At 39.1% G+C, this 22,802-nt stretch overlaps 1 protein-coding gene across 2 annotated transcripts in view; it reads left to right on the top strand.

Moving 5' to 3' along the window:
- The first annotated feature begins 768 nt into the window (after positions 1 to 768).
- Positions 769 to 22,802, top strand: part of slc4a8 (solute carrier family 4 member 8) — a 37,230-nt gene continuing 15,196 nt past the window's right edge. Inside the window, exons 1-6 of one of the 2 annotated variants that reach the window (XM_056253821.1) lie at positions 769 to 1,059; positions 12,361 to 12,442; positions 12,562 to 12,723; positions 15,002 to 15,137; positions 19,295 to 19,455; positions 21,460 to 21,648. In XM_056253821.1, the coding sequence (XP_056109796.1) occupies positions 1,015 to 1,059; positions 12,361 to 12,442; positions 12,562 to 12,723; positions 15,002 to 15,137; positions 19,295 to 19,455; positions 21,460 to 21,648 (775 nt within the window). In that variant the 5' untranslated portion in view covers positions 769 to 1,014. The remainder of the gene's footprint in view (positions 1,060 to 12,360; positions 12,443 to 12,561; positions 12,724 to 15,001; positions 15,138 to 19,294; positions 19,456 to 21,459; positions 21,649 to 22,802) is intronic. The other variant, XM_056253820.1, reaches the window with a different exon arrangement.

The raw sequence follows: 22,802 nt of genomic DNA, 5'->3' as shown, positions 1-22,802 counted from the left end.
ACCAAATAGTCGATGGGCCCAATTGACTTCTATTGTAAAAAAAATAAAAATAAAAATACTATGCAAGACAATGGGGGCCATCAACGGTTTGGTTTCCGATATTCTTCAAAATACATTTTTTTGTGTGTTCAACAGAAGAAAGAAATTCATACAGCTTTGGAACAACTTGAGAGTGAGTAAATTATGACAGAATTTTCATTTTTGGGTGATATACCTTTAAGACTTAGAATGAGTTGGATGGTCTACTATTAACCTTTGTGAAACAGGAATTTAAAACACCATTTGCTCTTTTTTATGGTAAGAAGAGAGCAAAGGATTATTAATTAAAATGAATATATTTTATTCAATTATCATTTAAAGAGGCCAAATAAATAACTAGGCTACATAAAAATATATATTTGTAGTGCAAAAATGACTGAACAAAATGGAATTCCAGCGAGTAGCCTAGTGAATGACACTTATAAACAAAAATAAAACCTGTTTAATTTGAAATGTAGGATATTGACTTAGTCACTAAATAATGATTTTTCTCTAAAAACTGTAGCACAATGTGTCTTCTGTAGCACGATAGACTTCGCTTGAGATATTGTCACGTTTATTTTTCGCCCTCATAAATTGTACATTTATTAGTAGGCTACATTCATAAACTATTTCTGGCGCTTTTTCTGTAGGTGCAAAACCGCATCAATCGAATTACAGCTTCAGCAACAGTCCCAGTTCGAGCTCTCTGATTGGCTGGACGACATATGATGCTGCCACGGTCTGTACCTCTTTCCAAGTCCTGGAGAGCGCGCGCCTAACAACAGCATTAAAGTGTACACAGGACGAGTGCGTGTATATCTCTCAACGTGTTTCAGACGGGATCAAGAATAGGCTACTTCATGTCTCCCGCTCAAATCCTATATATGCATCAATTGACCTGGAGTTTCTCAATAGGAACTGTTAATCTGAGCCGCGTCGCTGTATTCTTTCTGTGTAAGCTGCAATCGACTCTGCTTTAAAACGGAGTTAACCATGCCTGCCGAAAACAGCGACCAGGAGAGCATGCTGAGCTATCAGGTAGTTAAATAATTTAATAAGAATTTCTCCCTGTATGTCTTGGGGGAAGGCTGATGGGCGTTCTTGCAGAGGGATCCGCACTGTCATTTTGTAATGGGTTGAGTATGAGAGCGCAGGATAGAAATAGCACCTAAGTTTATTGCACATGTCTATTTATTTGGTTTATTCCTCCAGTAGGCTAACTTAGAATACGGCATCTGCTGTGGCAAACAATCTGCAATGTGCTGTTGTGTATCTCACCTATTATGTCATAAATCAAACCTAAGATTGCCTTTTAATCTTAAATGGAATAGCCTACAAACACATCCGGGCGCTCCATTAGTGCAGGGATCAATAGTACTGTGTGTTCCCTCTCGCCCCCATTGCCACAAATATCTTATCGACGCTGCACTATCCGTATATAATTGCATCCCTTTAAAAGCAGACCGTTCCTATTTCTTACATGTATGTGATTTTAACAGATTATTGTGCGATATTACCTTATTGTGCTCCGCGCGTGGATGTGTATTATTGCAGCGTTACAGGCACGTGCTGCAGCAGTATTCCTATTGCCAGGGACAACAGCTCGCATCATTCGTTTATTATCCGCGTCATTGAATTTGAGCTTGTCTTGGGGAAGGCTGATGGGCGTTCTTGCGGAGGGATCCGCACTGTCTTTTTGTAATGGGTTGAGTAGGAGAGCGCAGGATAGAAATAGCACATAATGTATAATTTACAATCCATTATACTAATGCATCAAGAGAGTGCGCGTATAGCATCGTAAATTGATTGAGAAATTAAAGCTTTCAGCATTTGATAGGGTTGCATCTAATAGGATTATTGTGCAAAATATGGCTTTCTTTGGGGCGCTCTACTGTCAGTGTACCCCGTTACCCTCAAATGACCTTGACGCCATCCTCTCTCTCTCTCTCTCTCTCTCTCTCTCTCTCTCTCTCTCTCTCTCTCTCTCTCTCTCTCTCTCTCTCTCTCTCTCTCTCTCTCTCTCTCTCTCGGTAACAGCGTTATTGGTGCAGTTATTCAGCGCCAAAGTAAAGCTGAATGCCGAGCGAGATGCTTGTAGCTCACCATTTGACATGTTAGGAGGAAACCTGACCCCGGCTCTTTTGAGTAGGCCTACTGCTAACTGTCATTAAATATGAAAGGATTAATTCACCCATAAATAAAAATTCATATTTTACTCACCCCAATTTTTATGTCGTCCCAAACCCGTCTGACTTTCTTTCATCTGTGGAACAAAAGATGAAAAATTGAATACCGTAATATATTAGTCACTCTTGTAATAACAACAAACTTAATGTGCACTTGAGCTTTTAAAAAAAGATGCAAAAGTATCATAAAAGTCACCCATATGACTTGTGTGCTACATTCCAATGCTTCTGAATCCATACAATGGCTTCATGTGTGACCGATTGATTTCCCTTTCAAGTGGGTTATTAGCAACTACAGCTGGATTGAGTCAACTAACTGGATCAATCCACTTCATCTGCAAATCTTTGAATGGATCAACTGATTCATTGATTAAATCTGGCTCAAAAGACCATTTGTTGATAAATCTGGCATTGCTGCTTCTCTCATGAATGCGGCAAGGAAAGTTAGAGCAATTGTCAAGATTTTAAACGAATAATAACTTTAAAGACTTAGAATATACAGTAGCACACAAGTCATATGAATTAGTTTGATAACACTTTAATTTTTGGGTGATCTTTTCCGTTTAGAAGATTCATAACAACTGACAAGGGGAAAAATATTATGTAAAATAAAATTATGAGAATAGAGTTTACCCAAAGGTACTTCTGAATATGACAAAACTTTATCATCCAGTGGATAGTGACTGTTGAGAGAAAGAGCATGTGTAAAGCCTCCCTTTGTCAGAGAAACCAATCGATAGGTTTTCCATTTGTTGAAAAACGTGTTTATACTTACAGACACTCTATAGAGAGAGTGAATGTGGGCAAAGAACGGTCTGCCTTTTTTCCCACACATCTGACTTGGCTCAATATGTCCATTACATTAATTGCAGCCTGAAACTTTCCAGATTTCTTTTCATACATCAGTTGTTTTTCTAGAGAAATACTATTTCTATATCTATGATCCTGCGATATTTATGAAATGCATCCAAATGATTTATGAAGATCATTTGGATCTAAGATTTATCATGAAAAGTTTTAAAACAGATTTTTTAAACACTAATGAGCACTAATAAGCTAAATAACAAAAAAAATGTCATCTTCATTCTTAAAGCTGCAGTCCGTAACTTTTTTTGGGTAAAAAATTATCCAAAATACATTTTTTGCACAAATACATAACCAGCCAGTGTTCAAAACTATCTGCTTGCCTTAGCTCGATTCAAAACGGTAAGCTTGTAATAATGTTTTTAATTTCAGTGGTACTGGTGGATTTCTGCAGGAAATTCGAGCATGTCTTTGCGTCATTACGTCACATCTGTACACACAAAGAAGGAGTCTCGGCTAGTAGATGTTGCGTGTGAGGATGCTGGAGGTGGAGATTTATAGCCTTTTCTCACAGCACTTGATATAATTAAACTTATCAATTTGATGGCGGATCCAGAAAGGTTCAAACGATAATCACCAGTGACAACAGATTCACCCGCTGTAAAATGCAAAAAACTTCGTTCGGACTTCGGAGTGAAAAAAAAGAGACTGCAACTGGACCCATGCGAAAACAAGGATACATATCGGATTCGGAAGGACAAAATGTAGTCACGCAATGCTGACGTTGTTAACATTAACAATTTGAGAACAAAGTATAATTTGCACGGTTTTGCGTGATATGATAAGCGATCGTTAGATTTAATCAGCGCGATTTACTGCAATGTCAGAACCAGAACAAAAGTGGATGTTACTTACTTGTTCAGATGACATTTTCCGGTGAAAATTATTATGTTGGTCATAATTCCAAAAAGAATAATCTGTGATTCTGAATGCCAGTATCCACACCGGCACGGTGACTGACAGCTGCCCACTCTCCTCAAACATTGTGTTCATCCTCGCTGTGCCGTGTCGAGGGTGAAGTACAACTCACGTAAAGTTGATAATTCCGCGAATAACTGCAATTGCAGATTTCGAACAGAGATGGCGACAAAGAGGAAAAACTGCGGACTGCAGCTTTAATTTATGATAAAACTATACAGCATGCGTACAGTGTCCATTTTGCAAAGATAAAATACACCTAATGTGCAACTGTGAATATATATATATACTGTATGTGTGTGTGCTTGTTTTATTTCCTGGTGTGGACTTCAACCAGAATGCACACTGACTCATGGGGACCTAAATTGAGGTCCCCATGAGGAAACAAGCTTGTAAATCATACAGAATGAGATTTTTTTTTAAATGTAAAATGCAGAAACTTTTCTGTGATGGGTAGGTTTGGGTTAGTGTAAGGGGATAGAATATACAGTTCGTACAAAAACCATTACGTCAATGGAGAGGCCCCACAAAGATAGCGAACCAATCAAGTTTGTGTGTAAATAAATAAATAAATAAACATACACACATTATATGGACAAAAGTATTGAGACACACCTCTTAATTATTAAATTCAAGTGTTTCAATCAGACCCATTACCACAGGTGTATAAAATCAAGCACCTAACCATGCAGTCTGCATTTACAAACATTTGTGAAAAAAATGAGTCGTTCTGAAGAGCTCAGTAAATTCAAGCATAGTACTCTGATAGAATGCCACCTTTGCAATAAGTCAGTTCATGAAATTTCTCCCCTGCCAGATATTCCACTGGCAACTGTAAGTGGTATTATTGCAGAGACGAAGTGTTTAGGATGAAGCCATGAAGCAGAAGACCACATAAAGTCACCAACCCTGATTCCATAGCTGATGAGTTTTAAACTTCCACTGGCATTAAAATCAGCAAAAAAAAAAACTGTGTGGCGGGATCTTTGTGGAATGGGTTGCCATAGGCGAGAAGCTGCATGCAAGCCTCACATCACCAAGTACAATGCCAAGTATCGGATGCAGTGGTGTAAAGCGCACCACCACTGGACTCTGAAGCAGTAAAAAACGTGTTCTGTGGAGTGACGAATCACGCTTCTCGGTTTGGCAGTCTGATGGCCGAATTTGGGTTTGGCGGATACCAGGAGAACGTTAGGCTACTTGCTTGACAGCATTGTGACAACTGTAAAGTTTGGTGGAGGAGGGATAATGGGATTGGGCTGTTTATGAGGAGTTGGGTTTGGCCCCTTACTTCTAGTGAAAGGAAATCTTAATGATTCAGCATAACAAGACATTTTGGACAATGCTATGTTTTCAACTTTGTGGAAACAGATTGGCAAAGGCCCTTTTTTATTCCAGCATGACTGTAGTGTGCCCCAGTGCACAAAGTCCATAAAGACATGGTTGAATGAGTTTGGTGTGGAAGAACTTGAGTGGCCCACACCGAACCCTGACCTCAACCGCATCGAACACTGTTGGGATGAACTGGATCGGAGATTGCGAGCCAGGTCCAACATCAGTGCCTGACCTCACAAATGCTCTACTGGATGAATGGGCAAGAATTTCCACCTAAACACTCCAAAATCTTGTGGAAAGCCTTTTAAGAAAAGTGGATGCTGTTATAGCTGCAAAGGGGGACCAACTTCATATTAAGTAGAATGCGATGTCATTACAGTCCCTGTTGGTGTAATGGTCAGGTGTCCTAATACTTTTGGCCATGATGATATATCTATCAAGCCCTTTATATTTGTTATTGTAAGAAAATCATTAACAATGTTCTGGCTTAGAGACACATTGCCTTTAAATTTCCTAATTTTGTTATCACTATCTGTCTGATGCTGTGCTCTCTTCACGCCTTTCAATGTCTCTCTTTCTGTCATTTGGTCACTTTTGTTTCTGACTGTCATTTTTAAAGAGATTTCAGAGAACATGAATAGTTACATAAGGTACTTTGCTTACATCCGTTCAAAATAGTTAGCCAAGAAAAGGCAGTCTTTGTCCAGGGTTAATAAGTTTAACTTAAAACAATGCATGATAGTTACACCACCATTATTTAGTGACACTACAATAGCATTAGCCTCTTAATGTATATTTTGATATAATTATAATATAAAATAATAAGAATAATGATCTCTTTAATATGGTTGTTCAGTTCTGTATAAACAAAAAATTGAGGAATTCAAACATCCAGCAGCAAAATAGAATAATTCCTTCAACTGATGAATACAAATATAATGTGACCATAAAAAATGCAAAAATACAGAGACACCATTACAAAACATATTGTCGAGGTTCTATGGTACAGTGATGATATCAGACGATAGGTAATACCATTGCACTTGAATGGTACTCAGTGATTTAATCTCAATGGAATTTTACACTGTACTTCAAATAATACCATGGTATTTCCTTTGACTGACATGCCAAAGCATATTATTAACATGGTACCATGTACAAGAGCATGGTAATACCATGGTACTTTTTTATTACTGCTGCATGAACAAGTACTCACGCACACACATACACTATAAAGTCGGTGAACTAAAGCCATTGTTATGTAGCCTGACAAGCCAGACACACATCAAGATGTTGGTCACTGAGACACTGGCTGCAAAATAAAATTTGCTGCCGCTAGGGTGCGTCTAGATTTCTAGGCTTATGTGCTATTTGAGGAAAATCTTGTGTATTTTGAAAGAAAAACTTGTCACACACGGTAATACAAATGTACATATTGTTATATGCAACCACACATAAACTACCCTTTTTTTAAAATGATGCCCCTGATGAACATGCCATACAAAATATTATTGTGATAGGAAGGGTGAGATGGCTTTGACTGAGAATGAGTCATTATGGCCAGAGGAACAGGTACTACAGCAAGTCTCTCACTCTAACCACAATTCTTTAATTCTCGTTAGTACATGAGTTACTCATACTGCAGGGTTGACCATCCCTCCCAAAAGTATGCTTTGAGTGGTTTATTGAAAAATTAAAAGTAATCAATAACATACACTCTGCCCCTCACTTTCGAACAACATAAAGCATTTACTTCAGAGAGGAAATGATGTTATGGTTTGTGCGTGTCTACTGTATGTGCATGTGTCAGTGTATCTGTTCAGGCAGACAAGAGCATCTGGTAGTGGCAGAGGTAGTGGTCTGTGTCAAGATTACTAACATAACTGTCAAAGCAATGTGCTGGAGAGCGAGTGAGGAGGAGGAGGAGGAGGAAGGGCAAGAAAATGGCCCATGTGACTTTTGAAGGCAAAAGGGCAATATTCATGGACCCGCAGCCTAAGCGACACATGTGCACCAGCACACACTGTAGTGTCCTCTATAAACTAGGAATTATTTATTAATTATCTTTCTGCCTCAGAGTAATTTTTTTTTTTAAATCACAATTACCAGTGAGTCTAAAATTAGAAATAAAGAGGGATGTACAGTCACACTGTGAGAAATAAAGATATACTCTACTGTTCAAAAGTTTGGTTTCAGAAAGAATTTTAATGTATTTAAAAAAAATCTCATATGCTCCCAAGGCTTCATTTATTTGATCAAAAATATAGTAAAAAAAACTTAATATTGTCAAATATTACAACTAAAAATCTCTGTTTTCTACATAGGCTAATATATTTAAAAATGTAATTTATTCCTTTGATGGCAAAGCTGAAGTCTTCAGAGTCACATGATCCTTCAGAAATAATTATATTATGCTGATTTGCTGCTCAAGAAACATTTCTTATTATTATCAATGTTGAAAACAGCTGTGATGCTTAATATTTTTGTGGAAACTGTGATACATTTTTTTTTCAGGATTGTTGACGAATAGAAAGATAAAAAGAACAGCATTTATTAGAAGTAGAAATATTTTGTAACATTATAAGTCTCTTTACTGTAATGATCAATTAAATGCATCCTTGCTGAGTAAAAGTATAATTTACTGGCCCCAAATGTGAGAAATAAAAAAGTCACATTCTGGGCTATAAAAATTACAAGAAATACAGTTCTGACTTTCTGTCTTGCAACTGTTTTCATAGCTCACTATTGCAAGATAGAAGAGAAATAAAGTCACAATCAAGGTTTCCATTAAGTACAGACATTTTTTGTATGTGTCTTTGATCAGGGACTGTATAAGTGTTGCCTGGTGATAAGGAGAGGTAAGAAGAGGTCATTTTGCCAGTGGAAAATCTCTTTGTGAGTGACACACATACTGTACACACAGACAGGTAACTAGGTGACACAGGAGCAGTCTAGTCAGCTCAAGTGTTCTGTTATTATTTTGATTAGGGTATATGCTCATGTCAAACCAATAAAGGGAGAAAGAAAAGGAGAGATTGAGAGAGGAGGAGGAAAACAGTAGCACAGATGAGATAATTAAAAAAATAATTAATATGTTCAGATGATTAGCTCCATCTCTATTTTCTCATGCCCCCTGGGTAAGTGTTTTAATGACAATAACTACTCAAATGATTCATGACAAGGGCAACATGGCAGTCTGAATGAGACATTTTATGACTTCCCTCTGTTTAAGACTGTAATTTAAGTATGATTAGGATTACTCTACATTTAAAGTCATCCATTTTATAGCACTACCACTAAACATTCAGACAAATGTCTTTGGCGGTTACTGTAGCCCACATTGAAGTGAGGTATATTCATGTCGCATTGCAACGATGTAACATCTATTACCTGGAAATGCATGTTAAAAACATTAAAATCACAGTGGGATTAGGGAAGCTAAGAAACTTCCATCATTTTATGCAATTGTTCTTAAGCCTATAATAATTAGAGTTCTGGAGGCCCGAGGACCTTGATAAGTTGAGTGTAGGATAATTATATATTAGTTGGGATGTTGACGGATCCTCTAAAATGGAAAGCTACTGGTGTTTTTGTTGACACAATGTAATGAATGACCTCAATGCTGATCCACACATGACTGTCAATCAATACCACACAGATTAAACATACATAAGCCTCAAGCTAAAACAGAACAAACAGAGCAACATTTCCAAGTATAGCGGTCAACAAGTAATGCTCTCATAGATCATTTTAAAGCAAATGGGTTCACTTGAGGAATCATTTCACTTGAATCTATTATTATTGTACTGCCCTGTTTAGTCCGTGAGAATATTTGTACCTTCTGATTTGCTTTTTTTTTTGTAAGCACAAAATGTTCAGATGGATTTATTTGAATTATAGGCTTGTGTTCCTGAAAACGTGAAAACACATTGATGAATCATCTCTGTCATGGAAAGATAGCAGCATCCCAGTGGGATATATCTCACACACGCATATACACACACACACACACACACACACACACAAACAGAGACAAATGTAAAGAAGGAAGTGAATAATAGGAAGCTATAATAAATATCAGTGGCCTCTGTCTGTTTGGAGGTACTGGGCACATCACAGTCAGGCAAGATGATCTTATGCTCATATAGACAAGTTTATTTTATATTACTTTATTTCATTAACTGTGCCATTGAGCATCTATTTGGATGTCTTCATAACATAACAAAACTGTCACAGGATCTTGCAATATTTATCTAGCCTGTAGGCCTAACGTTACATGTACTATTTTGTGTCATATGTTTTCAAGAGTCAAGCAGTTAAATTTTGACCAAATATAAATTTGCTTTTAAAAACCAAGCAAATTTATTTCACAGAAATCTTGCCACACACAACATAGCCTACACATAAAGTGTAAGAAAATCACTAAAATTGATGAACAAGTATAAGCCAAGGCTATGGTAGTCGTAGTCCCAAACTAGTTTTAGTGTAGGCCTAACGTTACAACAATAAAGTTAGTAAGTTGGTATGAGCCACCACGGTCATTAAAAACAGAAAATAACAAATTAATTTGCTTAAAATTAATTAAGTGAAAATAAAGCCGTATTTTGGAAACTACATATACTACGGTAAATAAACAATACTAACATAAACTGTTAATTAAATTTGGACACTAACGTTAATGCTGATGAATAGAATGAACATCATACCTGCATCCTTCCCAGCTAACACACGATGTACCCGTTACTCAATTTATTGGAACTTTTTGGTAATACTAATACCATGAATTACTAATTTACAACGTAACTACTACGAAGTTTAATGCTCGTGATTTCATAGCGGAAGCCTCTGCATTTGCGAGGCGCGTGCACACTCAGCACAGTAACGTTAACATCTGACTGGACAGGACAGTTCGTTTTTTCTGAGGTGAGAGACTTTTTACTACATAACAAGAAAATAACGTAAAGAATAATTACACTGACTTAAAGCCTGACAACATCTCATCTGACAACAGATAGTGATAAATTAGTACAGCGTGTTTTTCTCAGGCACTCTACTGACAAGAGCCTTTCAAAATAAAAGCCTCGCACGTCGCACCAGAAAAAAGTTTTGTTGTTGTCGTTGTTCTTTCTATTAACACACATTTCGCGACCCTCCTGATGAGAAACACTTGTCTAGACTGAGACTCTAGCAGTGTTTCCCAACCCTGCTCCTTGAGGCACACCAACAGCGCACATTTTGGATGTCTCCCTTTTCTGACCCATATATTTCTGGTCTTGGAGTCTCTACTAACGAGCTGATGAGTTGATTCAGGTGTGATCGATTAGGAAGAGTTGGAAAATGTGTAGTGTTGGTGTGCCTCCAGGAACAGGGTTGGGAAATACTGCTCTAGACTAGAGCACATGTATCAAACTCTGCTCTTGGAGGGCCACTGTCCTACAGATTAGATTGTACGTTCGCTCTAACCAGCTCCAAAACACCTGCCTGGAAGTTTCTAGAATAACCCTGTAATAACATGTTAGACCTTGATTAGCTCATTCATGTGTGTTTAATTAGCCATGGAGCTAAAAATCTGCAGGACATGAACTGAATTTGACACCCTTGGACTCTAGAGTGAAAATTGTTAATACGATGAAACCTGTTCGAACGAATATATATTTTTTAATTTGGTAATGTTTTTAAGGTGCCTCTTTTGATTTATCTCAATTAGAGATCAAGGGTCAAATGGTGAAGAAAAAATATCTTCTTTATTAGCAGTCCTGTGATGTTCTGTACTGTAAAAACCTGTTGTAACTTGAAATTTAATGAAATTAAATAGATAAAACCTTAACGTTACATGTGTTTTAAAGATCACTTTACTTCTAATAAGGGTCAGAGAGAAAGTGGAAAATGGCAATGTAAAATGTATGTTTATGTTAAAAAATTATGACTATGCAACAACAACAAAAAACATGACAAGAAGACCCCATGGAAATAAAGTCGGCTAGGCTACTAAAAATTGTGATTTGAACCCTTGAAGCTTGATAAGAGAGCAGAACAACACAACTTTGCTTAGAACAGTAAATGTCAGCTTATTCATGCCCAGCCCTGTAATAACTCTTAAGTCTGTTTTCCCTCAACACACATTTATCATCTGAGCACAAGAAAAAGGACCCTCATATGAAATGCTGTTGTCTGTTAAATTTAGGTTTAAATTAAATGTGTGTGGCCTAAAAGTAATGTTCAAAGTACAAAGGGAATGGGAATTATACTTCGGACTGAGGGGACCAAGTTTACCTTTTAAACTAACTGCAATAATAATTGACAGTCATTCCTCAATACAGCCCAACCCCTTAATACTCTGATCAACCGACTACGCCACCTTAGGAATAGGAGACATGGATAAAAACAAATATTTTATTTCAATAATCAGTAAAAACTGAATTGTCTAGATAAAAACAAACTCAACTTCTGATACTAACAAATTATGGGCAAAATGAAAAAATATAATTAATGAAAAATAAACAAAACAAAATCAGTTCCTTACAAAATTCCTGACACAACACAGATCAACCAAGTAAGACAGACTAAGTAAACAATACAATACATTAAATATTAAGACAAATACAAAACCAAAGAAACCAAATTACAATTTGTCAGGGCAAAGCAGTTAGTGCTCCCCTCCCACCCAGATGGGCCAGGACTCCTAACCAATCAAACAAACAATCTTGCTTTATTTGTGGGGAGTGGACCATATGTTTCCACAAAGATAGTGAAACCTGAAATTAAGAATACATAGTGAATAATATACTAATTCATATGTGAAAATGAAAAGTTTCTGTGAGCATAAGGTTGAGGGGATTAAAATGTATATAAACAACAGAAATCAATGGGAAGTCCCCACAATGATACGTTTGTGTGACATCCACAAATAGAAAAAACACAAATAAACAATAGGCCTACTGTTTTTAATGAAAAAAAAACTGATTTAGTGTTAGGAAGTCTATGGTACTGTACTTATTTACACACTCATTTAACTAAGTAAGCATGTGTCTTTCAGAGGCCTGATGAGGAAGCTGTGGTGGACCATGGTGGCACCAGCTCAGTTCTGAATATCCATTATGAGAAAGAAGAGCTAGAGGGTTTGTAGATAACCACACACACACATTCAGTTATTCATGTGATATAGCTCACAGCTCAATACAGTAATATTAACTGGAAAAAATCATGTTAAATTTCATCCCTCTATCACTTTTCTCAGGTCACAGGACTTTGTTTGTGGGTGTGCGGATGCCCATGGGCAGGGAGTCTCACCGTCATCACCGGCCACACAGCTCCAAACACCGCAGGAGATCTGAGAAAATGAGGGCTGAAAGCGTAGCTCAAGAAGACGGGAACACAGAAAGTACCTCAGCATCACACGGTGAGAGCAACAACAGCCTGGGTAACAAGTCGAGCAATCGCTTGTAGGTTTATTCACAGGAAGGTGAATCTGGATAATTAAATACTGGATCCAAAATGAATTATATGTGATATTGCTTATAAAGCAATCAAGTGGAAAATAAGTTAGTTAATACTAAGTAACTTACATTTTAGACAAAATTTTCCCAGTTACTTTATATATTTTCATGCCCGCCATGAAAATTTACCGCTGGGCGTCTCCAAGCAACACACAGGATAGTGGTGCTACTGAATGAATCAGTGTTTTGAACCAATCGTGTTTTGAATGATTCAATGACTCATTCATGGGGTGCTTCTCAAACGGAAGGCTGCGTCCCAGTTAGTAAACATCTGTTGTTGTGTAGTAAATAATCACTTAACACTAAGTAAGGGATAATGTACATCCAGCCAGTTGTTATCTGAGAATAAACCCCATGTTGCATAAGCCTGAAAAGGGGTTTATTCTCAGATAACAACCGGCTGGATGTACATTATCCCGCTTATTACACGGCTACTTGCCATGTAAGTGAATAATTAGACACAAAAAATTTATCTGAGTCTAAATATTTTATTAGCTCTTTAAACACAAAGCTTCCGCGTAGACAGCAGTTGCTAGCGTGGCAAGTTCAAACTAGACGGACATTTAAGGGATGTGGTATATACAGTCATACCACTTATTACACAGCATTTCGCCTCATAAATAATTATGGGGATAAGAGATATTGATTTCAGATTCAACTTTTAAAATCGTACCTGTTTGTTATCCTATAATCCAACAGTGTACAAAACAATATTCACAAAATGGCAGCAGCTGCGTTTGTATGAAACAAGAGAGAGCGAGTCCACAATACTGGATGGGATAATTAAAGGGTTAGTTCACCCAAAAATGAAAATTCTGTCAGTATTTACTCACCCTCATGTTGTTCCAACCCCGTAAGACCTTCGTTCATCTTCGGAACACGAATTAAGATATTTTTGATGAAATCTGACAGCTGGATCACTCCTCCATACTAGTCCATAGGCTTCTTCAGGGATTGAACTTGCCGGCCTCGAAAAGTTATTAAAGACATCGTTAAAATAGTCCAAGTGACTACAGTGGCTCAATCTTAAGTTTATCAAGCGACAAGAATACTTTTTGTGCGCAAAAACAAACAAAAATAACGACTTTATTTCAACTATTCATGTCCTTCTCTTTGGGCCTCTAGTCAGTTAACGTAGTGTGATTCCGTAGAGCTACGTCACACGTAGGCTCACTATTGGCTCACTGCTGGTCATGTGCGTGATGCGTGTGACGTACAACAACAGAAGCTTACGCTATTACACTAGTGAACTGACTCGAGGCCCAAGGAGATGGACATGAATAGTTGAAATAAAGTCGTTATTTTTGTTTGTTTTTGCGCACAAAAAGTATTCTCGTCGCTTGATAAACTTAAGATTGAGCCACTGTAGTCACTTGGACTATTTTAACAATGTCTTTAATAACTTTTCGAGGCCGGCAAGTTCAATCCCTGAAGAAGCCTATGGAGGAGTGATCCAGCTCTCAGATTTCATCAAAAATATCTTAATTCGTGTTCCGAAGATGAACGAAGGTCTTACCGTGTTGGGACAACATGAGGGTGAGTAATTACTGACAGAATTTTCATTTTTGGGTGAACTAACCCTTTAAATAACTGTACACAAAATATTGATTCGAATGAGTTTTAATATTTTATTAGTTCACCAAAAGCAGAACGTCCATGAAGAAAAAACGTTCCTAGCTAGTATATAGCGCTGCTGACTTCAGTAACCTGGATGAGCCTGCGCTATCTGTTTTCAGCGGAAATGCAGTTCCTGAATGAATTAATGTTTTGAACGAATCGGTTGAGTGAATGATTCAGATGACTCACTCACATTCATTTGTCACCACCTACTGGCATAACGATGTAATCTGCAGAGAGAGTCTCTGAAAATCCACAAAGCTAAGAAACAGATTGACAGATAGTTAAGGTTAAATTAATCTTTCCAAAGCACAGGGTAGCAACTGTATCATAAAAAGGTTCATTACCCTGCTTACCCTACATCCTCTCAGCATTATGCCCTTGAGCCCTCAAATTCTAAAAGCATGAACTCATATTTATGAAAACAAACATTGAAAATTGCTCTGATGAGACTTTTGTTTACTGTGCTTCCTGCCTCTGTTTCCTCTCTCACAGTGAAAATGAAAAAGTTTTACAAATATACTCTTGTCTGTGTCTCTCATTCTTCCTATCTCTCTTTCTCAGATACTCCATCCCAGAGGGTTCAGTTTATTTTGGGCACTGAAGAGGATGAGGAGCATGTGGCACATGAGCTCTTTACAGAACTTGACGAAATCTGTGTTAAAGGCGGCAAAGATGCGGAGTGGAAGGAAACTGCTAGGTAAGAATATGTTTCTTAAAGGATTAGTTCACATCAAAATGAAAATTTCCTGAAAATGTACTCACCCAAATGCCATCCAAGATGTTCGTTCCGGGTTACTTGACTGTAACCCTGTTCCCTGAAAAAGCGGAACGAGATGCTGCGCTGCTTAGCGCATTGGGAACGTCTTTAATCGTGACCCGCTGTGAATATAGTGTGTAAACACGTCGATAGAATCGACCGGAAGTAATATAGCCTCGGTCGGTGACGTCATCGTCGCGCGCCCGCGTGCACTCGCGCACACTCGCGTGCACCCGCGAGGCTATAAATAGATGAGCCGCAGGTGCATCGTCAGGATATTTTGTCTGAAGAGCAGTCCTGGGACATCATCAGCACGGCAAAGCAGCGCAGCATCTCGTTCCGCTTTTTCAGGGAACAGGGTTACAGTCAAGTAACCCGGAACGTTCCCTTTCAAAAGCTACAATCGATGCTGCGCTGCTTAGCGCATTGGGAACGAGAATACCCACGCCGCCGTGCTTGAAGGTGTCTGGATTCCTTACGGTTGTGTAGGTGTGCTCACAAGAACGCAAGAAAGCCCTAGACATTAGCTTGTGATGTCGACTCAAGGACATGAGAGCCCGGAGTGGCATGAACATCTAAACTATAAAACCTTATGAATGTGTGCGGAGAGGACCAGCCTGCCGCATCACAAACATGCTGTAAGGGGGCACCCCTTGCCAAAGCAGTAGAGGAGGCGACTCCTCTGGTGGAGTGAGCCCTTAGACCCGTTGGCGAAGCTTGGCCGCGCGCCTCATAGGCAAGAGCAATAGCATCCCTGACCCAATGTGACATGGTCTGTTTAGTAGCGGCAGCACCCCTGTTACTGCCCCCATAACAAACAAATAGTTGCTCTGACTTACGCCACTGGCTAGTACGGTGAACGTAGGCCTGAAGAGCACGGACTGGACACAGTCTGTGAGATCTCTCCTGCTCCAGCGTTGTGAACGGTGGAGGGCAGAAGGCCTCAAGAGTGACCGGATGTACAGCTGAAAACGGTACTTTAGGCAGGTAATCAGGATGAGGATGCAAAATCACTTTCACCATTCCTGGGGCAAAGTCTAAGCAGGATGGCGATATTGACAGAGCCTGCATATCCCCGATTCTTTTTAGAGAGGTTATAGCCATAAGAAAAACCATCTTTAGGGTCAGAAGTTTGTCAGAAGCTGACTCTAGAGGTTCGAAGGGGGTCTCAACCAGACCCTCTAGGACTATAGCTAAGTCCCATGAAGGGATCTTGGTTCTTACGGGAGGCCTCAGTCGTCTGGCCCCACGAATGAAGCGAGCGAGCAAAGGATGTCTCCCAAGTGGCACCCCGTCAACCAAGGCGTGGCAAGCCGAAAGAGCGGCCACATAAACCCTGAGAGTGGCGGGGCATGTGCCTGTTGATAATTTTTCCTGCAGGAAATCCAGAACTGAAGCAATCTGGCAGTTGACCGGATCTGCATTATGTAAAACACACCACCTTTCAAAAACACCCCATTTGTTGGCATAACTCTTTCTAGTGGAGGAAGCCCTAGCACTTAGAATAGTCTCAATAACGGCAGGCGAAAGCCCAGTGTCCCTCAGTTGGTACCCATCAGGGGCCAAACATGAAGGTTCCACAGGTCGGGCCTGGGATGGAATATTGTGCCCTCTGCCTGGGACAGAAGGTCCCTCCTCTCCGGAATCGCCCATGGCGAGCCGTTGAGGAGAGATATTATCTCCGAGAACCACATTCTGTTCGGCCAACGCGGCGCTATCAATAAGAGGCAAGACCCTTGCTGGCGAACTCTGGCTAGAACTCCCGGGAGCAGAGCCACTGGAGGAAACGCATACAGGCGCATTTTGGGCCATGTGTGCGCCATCGCATCCAGACCCAGGGGGGCTGGGTGACTCAGAGAGAAGTAGAGGGGACATTGCGCTGTCTGATGGGAGGCGAAGAGGTCCACTTCCGCTTTGTAAAATCTGGTCCAGATCTGATCGACTACTTCTGGGTGGAGTTTCCATTCCCCCGTCAGCAGTTTCTGTCTGGACAGTAAATCTGCTCCCACATTCTGGTGCCCAGGGATGTACACTGCCCTGAGTGACAGGAACTTCTCCTGGGCCCAGAGGAAAATCTGCCTCGCTATTTTGTTCAGATTGCGTGAGCGCAGACCTCCCTGGTGATTTACATAAGAAACTGCCGCTGTGTTGTCCACCCGCACCAGGACATGACAGCCTCTCAACTGAGAGAGAAAGTATTTCAGGGCCAGAAATACAGCCATCAGCTCGAGGCAGTTGATATGCCAATCGAGCTGATGACCCTCCCATTCCCCTTGAGGACGATGACGTCACCGACCGAGGCTATATTACTTCCGGTCGATTCTATCGACGTGTTTACACACTATATTCACAGCGGGTCACGATTAAAGACGTTCCCAATGCGCTAAGCAGCGCAGCATCGATTGTAGCTTTTGAAAGGGAACATGTCTTTCTTTCTTCAGTGGAAAAGAAATTAAGTTTTTTGAGGGAAACATTTCAGGATTTTTCTCCACACAATGGATTTCAAGCGCAACCAACATGTTGAAGTCCAAATCAATGCAGTTTCAAAGGGCTATGAAGTGCCAAAGGGCTCTGCACGTTCCCAGCTGAGGAATGGTGTCTTATCTAGCAAAATGATCGTTCATTTTCTAAAAAAACAAAACATTTATATACTTTTTAACCACAATTGTTCGTCTTGTGCTGGTCGGCGACACGCCAGGGATTACATCATCACGTTGTAAACGTCACGTAAAGGCAGGAAAGGGCAAAAAATTCCATCTCATTTTCGCCAGGCATTACGTCATCACGTTGGAAACATCACAAATGATTATTTTTAAAAATAATAATAATAAATTAAAACAAAGATGTCAGATGATTTTGAAGTTGGTGGAGAAAACGGGAGAAAATGAGATGGAATTTTTTGCCCTTTCCTGCCTTTACGTGACGTTTACAACGTGATGATGTAATCCCTGGCGTGTCGCCGACCAGCACAAGACGAACAATTGTGGTTAAAAAGTATATAAATGTTTTTTTTTTTTTGGAAAATGACCAATCGTTTCGCTAGATAAGACCCTATTCCTCAACTTCAACATGTTGGTTGCGCTTGAAGTCCATTGTGTGGAGAAGAATACTGAAATGTTTTCCTCAAAAAAACTTAATTTCTTTTCCACTGAAGAAAGAAAGACATGAACATCTTGGATGGCATTGGGGTGAGTAAATTATCAGGAAATTTTCGTTTTGAGGTAACGAACTTAATCCTTTAATGTCAACACATTTCCTATCCTGCAACAGGATATTCAGTGCCAAAATGTAGGTTAACTCAGGGGTTTGTAATCTTTTAGATGGCACTAGTCTCAGCCTCAGACGTCACGCCCACGGAACGTTGGCTAAACGTCTGATGCATATGGTACACTTAACTGGAAACACTTCAGGAATGTCGAAGTCGTCATCTGATTGGTTGAATTTTATCGGATTTCCAGGGCGCGCGAGTGTCGCGTTTATTTTCGGTCCGCCGGGAAACAAAGCGCAGACGTGTGATTGCGGAAGAAAAACTGTTGTGTTTACATGAGTGACAATGAGCATTTATCAAGATCAGCTAAACGAAGGATTCTCAAAAGTATGCGAGGTTCACGCCATAGACTCTTGAAGTTTTCTTCTCCTTCTTTGATTTTCTATGCTGACTGACTTGTTGCACGCTGGTCTGTTGTTGTGGGGACATTTCCACGCACCGAAACGTGACGCTGAACGAAACGATCTGTAATTGGTTGTTTTCCATCTCGGTCAAACGGCCTTATGGGCGGGCCTTGGCCAAAGAAAGCTGCTATGAATTCCAGACCTTCAGCCGTCAGTCTGAAGGTCTGGCTACGCGAGACTAAGATGGCACAGACCCCAAAATATGAACATCCACATGTTTGGGACCCCCATCTTAATATTTTAAAGACAACTATTTATTTTCATCCATAAATACCCCATTTATTGTATAAAAATTATATTATGAATATGTGCAAAATATTACTTCGAAAATATCTATTACGTTACATTATTATGTTTTTTGGTACTATACTACTCAAAGTAAGAGACTGTCTATATGAGTTTATTTTTTCTTTAATACTTCTCAGGTGGCTAAAATTTGAGGAGGATGTGGAAGATGGCGGGGAGAGATGGAGTAAGCCGTACGTAGCTACACTCTCTCTCCATAGCCTGTTTGAGTTACGAAGCTGCATCATTAATGGAACTGTCCTATTGGACATGAAGGCCAACTGCATCGAGGAAATTGCAGGTCAGTCAGAAATCAGTGGGTATGGCGCTTTGCACGTTAAACTGGGAAAGGACGAATTTTAACATTGAAAATATATAACACATTACACCTTTTTTAATGGTATTGTACTATTGTTGTATCAGATTAACAAAATGTCAGTATATTAAATGCTTTCTCAAAATGAATTTGGCTTAAAGAGGTCATATTATGCCCTTTTGCAAAGTTTTGATTTTGTTTTTTTGTTTTTGATTTTGTTTTCTTCTAGAATAGCTTTACAGGCTTGGATGTTCAAAAAACATTATTTTTCACATATTTTACATTGTTGCAGCACCTCTCTTCCCAATCTGTCAGTAACGCTCTGTTTAGTTCCGGTCTCTATGAAGCGCTTTGATTGGTCAACTGGACCAATGTTGTGATTGGCCAACCACTTTGAGCGTGTTTTGGAAATGTGACACCCCTTACCATAACAGCATCTCTTGGACATGGTGACAACACACTACTAAGGCAACTCAACCAGGCTCCACCCCTTTTTTGTGTATGCATTGGGCAGGAATTATTTAAATAAGGAATATTGTGACGTGTACAGAAGAAAACTCAAGACTATAATCGAGGCGTTTCAGGGAATTCAGAAACAATGCTCACTGATATAAAGAATAACTCTCTTTGGAGTGACTTGGTGCTTTGTAACTTTGCAGACCTTTTTCATGCTCAAACAGCAACATACGAAAGAAAGTTGAAAATGTAAAAAAGCATACTTTGTTTATTAACAGTCCTCTTTAACAGTCTGATCACGATCTGATTGAGCCTGACAAGGTTATATTTATTCAGTACACATTTTTACTGTGGAAAAGTACAGCAGTGTGACAAGTGTGTGTGTGTCCTGCAGTATATTAGGCCCACCTGTAACTTCACACGTACTGCAACCTCACACTCCCACTCATGTTGGTGATAGACAAACGCAAACACTCTTAACACCCATAGGTACTTAGTTTGATAAACGAGGCATGGCTGTTAGCAGCCCTTAAATGAAAGAAGAACAAATTTCGATTAAAGGTTAATTGTGTACATTTTTCAGTGATAAAATCTCATTTAATGTGCAGAGACAACTATAAAATTTGCATTTGTTGGTTGATTTTTAAATGAGTGTAAAAACTGTGGCAGTTCTTTTACAATTGTGCATGTTTGAATGGCTTGAAATGTCCACTGCATAAGTTTGATCGGGACAACCTGGTGTGCGTTTCCCAAAGCGTTTCTATGGTCGCAAGTTCCTTCGTTACCAATAGAGTTCAATGGAAATTGCGATCATAGTTGGCCAACAATGCTTTTGGGAAAGGCACGCCTGTTTGGAAACAATAGTAATATTTGCAATTCTGTTTGGTGCCACTAGTGGCACTCATTACACGCATCACTTTTCAGATAACAATACAAAAAAGACTAGGGCAACTTTATTTTATTTAATAATTAAAAATTAAATATCACATAGAAGTCAGCAAAAATTGTGAATATTTGAGTCAGAAGTTCCCATCAAAGTTGGCTGCAACCATGCATCAAAGTTCGAATACCTAATTCATACATTGGCCATTAAAGTCTAACATACTGATAATGTAACCTGTGTCTCATTGAGGCGTGACAGTTTTGATCAATGTTGCAGCAGTGGTAGGAACAAGATTAATGCCGGAGAAAGAGAACGACAGGGAGAGCCTGAGAGATTAATTATGCTGTAAAGGTTGGAGCGGAGGAAAGAAGTGAGTGATGCAGATTAACAGTGCTGCATCAGCTCCAACTGGAATTGTGGGAGGTTTCAAAGAATAAGAGAATGTGAGAGTGAATGTGTAGGGAAAGTACTGCAATATTTAGCATGCTGGAATACAACATTTTCAGTCCTAAATAGGTTGATCATTATCACCATACAGTGTAATCTTGCTAAACAAGACATTGTCACTTTAAATTATTCAATATTGTTCTGTATATACATTGTCTGATGTACATTTGTGTTCTCATGTGTATGTATAATTTGTTGTGTAGATTTGGTGCTTGACCATCAGGAGGCAGCTCATGAACTGGATGACAGTGTAAGAATGAAGGTTCGAGAGGCACTTCTGAAGAGGCATCATCACCAGAGCGACAAAAAGAGGAACAACCTGCTGCCTATGGTCAAATCCCTTACCGAGTCTGGCAGGAGACATAGTGAACCTCACTCTATGGATAAAACGGGTGAGCTGAACTGCACATTTTACATGTGCATTATATTTTTATTTTTGGTTAAACACAACCTTAGCTCTGTTGCATAGCCTACTGCATGCAGCACATCGCCGCAATATAAAGTTAAGGCAACTAAACAACCAAGAGAAATATATGTCTACCTCAAATGTAACATTGGATCTGTACATCCGCATCGGGGAAACAACATTATAATCTCGTTCACGGTAGAGAAGGATGCATGTAGGCTACACAGGAAAAGTAACCATGAAGACACTGAATTTAACATAATAACCGTCATAATAATGACAATAAAGTATACACAAATACACTTAAATTGCTGTAAATGAGTTTTTATGAATGAATGGCTCGCTCTAACTGTTGCTCTGGTCTTCGTCAACAACACGCGCTTGCACCTCCTGCTGGTGAGGTCCACTAACAGCAGATGGAGATTACGCTCGGTAATCTACTGCTTTTCCTGCAGTTCCTGGATGTCAACGTTGAATTTACTGTCGAATTTGAACCACTGAATTTGCGGAAGCGAATTTGCAAAGCGAAATAAAATTGCCTGTTGAATATTATAGGTTGTATTTTTAAATAGTTTGAATATTTTGGAAGTGAAATATGAAAGGTGAATATGGATTATTGAATTTTTAATAATGAAAATGTGTATGAAATGTTTTGAATTGAAATATTCACAGCTTAAATATTCAACTATGTTGAATTTCAGCCCATAAAAATGCCAGCCCTAAAAATACAATGAATTAAAATGCAAGCATGGTTAATGCAATGCCTATTTTTTTTTCAAGTAGTGCAATTAAACAGGCTTTTTTATTTCAAAAACATTTGGCATTATTTTACTTCCATATAATGCATTTACAAAGAAAGTCAATTGGTCTATTGTTCTGAAAGATACCACAGGAGAAATGCAAAGCTGATTTTTCTTTTTCTTTTATGAATTATTCTGTAAACAGAATGTCCTCATTCAAACCATTATTTGGAGGTCGGAACTACTTCTGGTGCTTTAATGACATCCTGTGTGGTATCCTTGTGGGTATTATGAAAATTAATTGGTTGACTCTGTTTACATAATCATGATTGGAAATGAAAGAGTGGATATAACTTGGTTGATAATAGATTCTACCATCTCAGTCACCTTGCTATACTTT

This window comes from Rhinichthys klamathensis, unplaced genomic scaffold (assembly GCF_029890125.1).
Source record: "Rhinichthys klamathensis goyatoka isolate OS25496 unplaced genomic scaffold, OSU_Roscu_1.1 h1tg000109l_1, whole genome shotgun sequence".
NCBI lineage: Eukaryota > Metazoa > Chordata > Actinopteri > Cypriniformes > Leuciscidae > Rhinichthys > Rhinichthys klamathensis.
This window is presented reverse-complemented; position numbering and strand designations above follow the sequence as displayed.